The 6,000-nt window shown below is 50.5% G+C and overlaps 1 protein-coding gene across 1 annotated transcript in view; it reads right to left on the reverse strand.

Moving 5' to 3' along the window:
* Positions 1–3,432, reverse strand: part of tmeff2a (transmembrane protein with EGF-like and two follistatin-like domains 2a) — a 58,914-nt gene extending 55,482 nt beyond the window's left edge. Inside the window, exons 1-4 of the mRNA XM_067987761.1 lie at positions 3,010–3,432; positions 1,570–1,679; positions 1,265–1,394; positions 748–774 (exon numbers count right to left, since the gene is read on the reverse strand). Coding sequence (XP_067843862.1) covers positions 748–774; positions 1,265–1,394; positions 1,570–1,679; positions 3,010–3,169 — 427 coding nt within the window. The 5' untranslated portion in view covers positions 3,170–3,432. The remainder of the gene's footprint in view (positions 1–747; positions 775–1,264; positions 1,395–1,569; positions 1,680–3,009) is intronic.
* Between the last annotated feature and the right edge of the window lie 2,568 nt (positions 3,433–6,000).

Below are 6,000 nucleotides of genomic sequence, written 5' to 3' on the forward strand. Positions count from 1 at the left end.
TTCACTGCAGTTAAAATCAAAGAAGCATGTGCCTAATGTTGGTTAGTGCTCTTCAGGCTAATTATCTCCAGTATTCAGTCTGTTGGCTATTATGCTGTTTCTTTCAGTGATGGTGATAAGTCACAGGGTTATAGGCATATTGCAAAATAATTGTAAACAGAGGATATATTTCAGCCAAACAAATTTTGTGGTTAAAGCATTTTACAGTTTGCTATTTTCAGTAAGTGTACAATTTTGTACAATTTCATCAATCCTTTTAATTAAAATACTTTACTGGGCAGTAGCACAAGTGGTAGAATGGCTTCCTCTTAACTAAATGGCTGAGGGTTAAAGTTCCAGGGTTGTGCATGTCATTGGAGCTTGCCCATCACTAATGTGTGCACGTTTTCTCCACTTTTGTTTGGGGAGTGCTCGACTGAGCACCTCACCTGGCGATTGGAGGGGAAGGGAAACAAAACTCTGCCATTCTGCTATCCCCACTGCAAGCCCACTCCTGCCCACTTAGCATGCAGCATCATTGCCTGCAGTTGCAGAGAAAAATCTGTGGCCCAGGCTGCCCAGCTATGCAGCTAAAGGAGGCTGTCAGGGAGCAAATAGCATCTACAGTAAAAGAAAAGGAGAAAATTATGGAGGAAAAAAAACTTGAGATGCCTATATCATAAGATGCATCATCTGCAGATGACATGGCAGCCTCTATAACCACAATACTATGATTAGATTAAAAATACATTTGCAATAGGCACTTACCTTCATCTCCAGAACCTGATCCCATATCTGTAGAGAGACAAGTTCTCATTAGAGAAGGCACAATAGTATCATAACAGTGATTTTTTGACTGGCGTTTATCATTTTAACACTGGTTATAGTCTATTGCTAAAATGTATTGATACAGTTTCTACTTTCTCCTGTAAGAGGATCAAGACTATGAAAAAATGACCAAATACTGACTATGGCACTCTAAGCAGAACGAATGTATTTTTATTGTGGGTGGAATGGTGATTAAGTGCCCAGTACAGGGTACTTGCAGTTCCCATTTCCGTTCAATATGCTTCAATAATAGCTTTGAAACGTGATAACGAGCAGAGGCTGTTGTCTGAGGCTGCCTATGTAACAAACCCTGTTTGTAAATAGGATCACGCCGGATAATCTTAGATTTATTTTATGAATTGATATACACAAGGTTAAAAGCGTGTCTACGCTCTCTCTCTCTCTCTCACACACACACACATACACGCAGTTACAGTACATATTGTGGTATGCATACCGTTCGAACAGGATCCTTCTCCCAGCACCTTTATTTCACTTTGCTGCTTGCACGCAGCCTGTCGCAGGTAACACTCGTTCTGGTAGGTATAGCCATTGGAGCCACACACTGGCACATACTCAGTGCTGCACTAAAAATGAACAGAATCATCGTAAGGATCTGCCAGACACATCAGACTTTCTGCAAGACCCACACTGCACCCACCAATCGCAACAGACAGCAGTCTGACCTAGTTCGCCCAGACAAAACGGGGCCCAATTAAACACCAACCAAAATAAAACAGCCCAGCAAATCCTGTTCCTTACCTTGAGCTGGCAGTCGCAAGTTATCGTCTCTCCGATCCGCAAGCATTCCCCGCCGAACTGACACGTATTGATGTCGCAAAGAAACAAGTCGTGTTCTCTGTCGTCAAAACCTTGCAATATTAAAAGAAAAGAGAGAAAAAGAAAGTACTGGCAGAACTTAGTGGCTGTTGAGGATGAATGCAAACCTTTTTTTGGCAAATGAAAACAGGTCAGATATCATAAGTCGATGAAAAGGGTTCGGTATCTTTTTCCCCTGGATTGTCAGGTGTGTGTTGGAAACCTGGTCCCTCCTCGATCGCCGAGGTCTCACTGTGCAGAACTGCAGCCTTGTTCTGGTTGCAAGTGTCGGAAAATAAATTCTAAAATTGAACGTTCACAAATCTCACTGAGCCCTAGATTGTATTTCAATTTGAAACACGGCGCACTGTCTCTTTAAATCGAATCTCACTACTCCACATCCCCATATCTGCTCTGCTTTGCCCCATTCCTCATTCTTTATCGTGCCCTATAAAATAGTGGTTATTTCCTTATATATATATATATATATACACACACATACATATATATATAATATATCCTATACAGAATATAGATACACGGGCAGGAACCTAGAGATGATATGACGAAGTTGCAACAAAGATAAACATGCTATATTTTTGGTGAAAGCTTGTCTGCTTCTAACGAAGATTGATGACCTGAATCTTTTCACTGGAGATGAGGTTAATCACAAGTCTAAACCCGCAGACAAAAATCGCTGGCAGCCCCTCGCTTCCCTTTCTTGGCTCCACAGTTTTCTGCGGGATTGCGACATAAAATATCAACTGGGTGAGAGAGAGAGAGAGAAAAACATTCCTTTTGTATTGCAATATGCAGTTTTTCTATCCAGATCGCCGTCCTCTCCACAACACGGTTCTCCAAGGCGCTGAAGATTTGCTGTGAGAGTACCACTGCCGGCTTGTGCTTTGATGCTTTCGGACGGAATAACGAGGGGTTTTGCTCCCTTCGAACTCCGGGTTCACGTTTAGAAAACTGAGGATAGGCATTAAAATATATATATAGATCATGGCAAGTGCAAAGGTGGAGGCTGCAGCGCACATACTCCCCACCAGCACCACCATCCCCAGAATAAATCAAATTCAGTCTGAGGGGGGATAAAATGTTAAATAACAGAAACACTCAGCAGCTCAGGCAGCATCGGTGGAGAGATGTTATGCACTTTTCAGAAGACTGGGCAGCATCCCTCCGTTTGCAATTTTTTAGATGCCTGTCTGCAGCATCTTTGCAATACTTCACATGGAGCCAACGCGACCCAGTCAGTCACAGAGTAACTTTCAGCACCAGCGTTAATATTCAACTGGCGGCTGTGAGTTAAAGGGAAGCTCCCCGCACCCCAACTTCCTTAACACCATCCCTCTATCGGAGTTGCGACTGTTGCCTTACCCGAGCAGTTCCAGCCGGTGGGTGTCTGACAGTCGCTCAGGGAGGTCGGGTAGGCTGAGAGTTGAACAGGTAGCGTGGAGAGAGTCAGCATCGCCAGCAGAAAGCCCGTGCGGAGTGGATTGAGAAGAAGTGTCCAGCCTGGCGGGTGGGACTCCAGCATGACGACAGGCGGCGGATCGCGGTCCTCGGGGCTCGGCTCAATCCCAGGCTCTCCGACCCCACCATCTTACACAGGGCACATCACGCATCCTTCGCCCAGCCACGCCGCCACATGTGCCTGCCGTGTGGGCCGTGTCCGGCCCGCGGTTGCGGGAGAGCGGGGGCTCGGTGCAGTCGGCGCGGGCTCCGGGCTCGGGCTCGAGCTCCGGGCTCAGGCAACTTGTTATTGATGAGCCGCCCCGCGCGCACTCGGCCTTTTTCTGATACATCCCTCGGCTGCGATTGGAGCGGCGGGGCTCCGCTCCGTCACGTGGGACGCCCGGGCGCCGCTGATTGGCCCGCGCTCATATTGGCGGCTGGGACGCAGGGAGGCAAAAGGAGGTTTTGGATGGTGAGGGACCAGGATCAGCATCGAGCCCGGCTCGGCTCGGATCAGGGCTCAGGACAGGGTGGAAGATCCCAGGATCAGCATCGAGCCCGGCTCGGCTCGGCTCGGATCAGGGCAGGGTGGAAGATCCCAGGATCAGCATCGAGCCCGGCTCGGCTCGGCTCGGATCAGGGCAGGGTGGAAGATCCCAGGATCAGCATCGAGCCCGGCTCGGCTCGGATCAGGACAGGGTGGAAGATCCCAGGATCAGCATCGAGCCCGGCTCGGCTCGGATCAGGGCAGGGTGGAAGATCCCAGCATCGAGCCCGGCTCGGCTCGGATCAGGACAGGGTGGAAGATCCCAGGATCAGCATCGAGCCCGGCTCGGCTCGGATCAGGGCAGGGTGGAAGATCCCAGCATCAGCATCGAGCCCGGCTCGGCTCGGATCAGGACAGGGTGGAAGATCCCAGGATCAGCATCGAGCCCGGCTCGGCTCGGATCAGGGCAGGGTGGAAGATCCCAGCATCAGCATCGAGCCCGGCTCGGCTCGGATCAGGACAGGGTGGAAGATCCCAGGATCAGCATCGAGCCCGGCTCGGCTCGGATCAGGGCAGGGTGGAAGATCCCAGCATCAGCATCGAGCCCGGCTCGGCTCAGATCAGGACAGGGTGGAAGATCCCAGGATCAGCATCGAGCCCGGCTCGGCTCGGATCAGGACAGGGTGGAAGATCCCAGGATCAGCATCGAGCCCGGCTCGGCTCAGATCAGGACAGGGTGGAAGATCCCAGGATCAGCATCGAGCCCGGCTCGGCTCGGATCAGGACAGGGTGGAAGATCCCAGGATCAGCATCGAGCCCGGCTCGGCTCAGATCAGGACAGGGTGGAAGATCCCAGGATCAGCATCGAGCCCGGCTCGGCTCGGATCAGGACAGGGTGGAAGATCCCAGGATCAGCATCGAGCCCGGCTCGGCTCGGATCAGGGCTCAGGACAGGATGGAAGATCCCAGGATCAGCATCGAGCCCGGCTCGGCTCGGATCAGGGCTCAGGACAGGGTGGAAGATCCCAGGATCAGCATCGAGCCCGGCTCGGTTCGGATCAGGGCTCAGGACAGCATGGAAGATCCCAGGATCAGCATCGAGCCCGGCTCGGATCAGGACAGGGTGGAAGATCCCAGGATCAGCGTCGAGCCGGGCTTGGCTCGGATCAGCTCGGCTCAGGGCTCAGGACAGGGCAGGGTGGAAGATCCCAGGATCAGCATCGAGCCGGGCTCGGCTCAGCTCAAGGCTCAGGGACTGGACAGGACGGAAGATCCCAACATCAGCATCGATCGGCCTCAGCTCAGGGCTGGGGACGGGACATGGCATCCCAAAATCCGCATCGATCCGGACTCGGCCCGGCTCAGAGCTGTGGGATGGGACGGGAGAACCCAACATCAGTATTAATCCTGTCTCATCTCAACAGATTAGTGACGGGATATCAGCAGCCTGTCTCCTCTCTCCGAGGAGACGGGAGGCGCGATCCCAGCTCAGGTTGCTGCTGACGGTAGCGGGACAGGTTACCAGGAACCGCTGGCACCATCGATTCCATCTCAGCTCACTGCTGAGGGGATAGGATGAGATAAACTACATTACACCCAAGCTTCTTACATCTGCTGGCCGAGGTTATGAGGGATTGCACCCCATCACATCCAGCCATACTGCACCGAATTTTCATAGATTACATCGGATCAGATCAAGTCTCTCTGCTGAAGAGACAGAACGAGAGAGATTAACATCAGATCATATCTCGATTTCGATTTTACAAGAGCGAAATGTGAGAGATTATATTAGCTCGCACACTGTCTCGGTTCAATTTTCAGAGGGGCGGCATTACCAGAAGTTACATGAAATAATGCCTTTCTTCATTTCACTGGCAAAGAAGCCAGATATAATAAAGCATATCCTATCTCGCTCCCACCGAGGGACGGGGGTAAAATGCAATAAATCATATCAGCATTGATCCTGTCATTGTTCCCTGGTGAGAGGGCTAGGAAGAATACATGGAATCTCACTACGTCTTCTCCAGCTACTCTGGAATCTGGATGCAATGTGAAATGATCGCTGAATGCTGTGGAAATTGTATTAGATATCAGGGACCAGTAACCGACGTGGTCACCGACGTATACAAGGGATTAGATACCAGGGCACAGAAAATCCTGAGGACGTTAGATTAGAAACCAGGAAACAGTAACTACCTTGGCAAGAGTTCTGTGCGAAGGATAAAAGACTAGGAACAGTAAATTCCGAGGACATGGGATTATAAACCAAAGGAGAGTAAATTCCGAGGACATGGGATCAGATACTAGCAAACAGTAAATTCTTAGGACACGAGATTAAATACCGGGGAACAGTAAATTCTGAGGACATAGAACGGGGTAACAGGGGAGAGTAAATTCTGAAGACATAGGAGTATATATGGAGGGGG

This window comes from Heptranchias perlo, chromosome 7 (genome assembly GCF_035084215.1).
Source record: "Heptranchias perlo isolate sHepPer1 chromosome 7, sHepPer1.hap1, whole genome shotgun sequence".
Lineage (NCBI taxonomy): Eukaryota > Metazoa > Chordata > Chondrichthyes > Hexanchiformes > Hexanchidae > Heptranchias > Heptranchias perlo.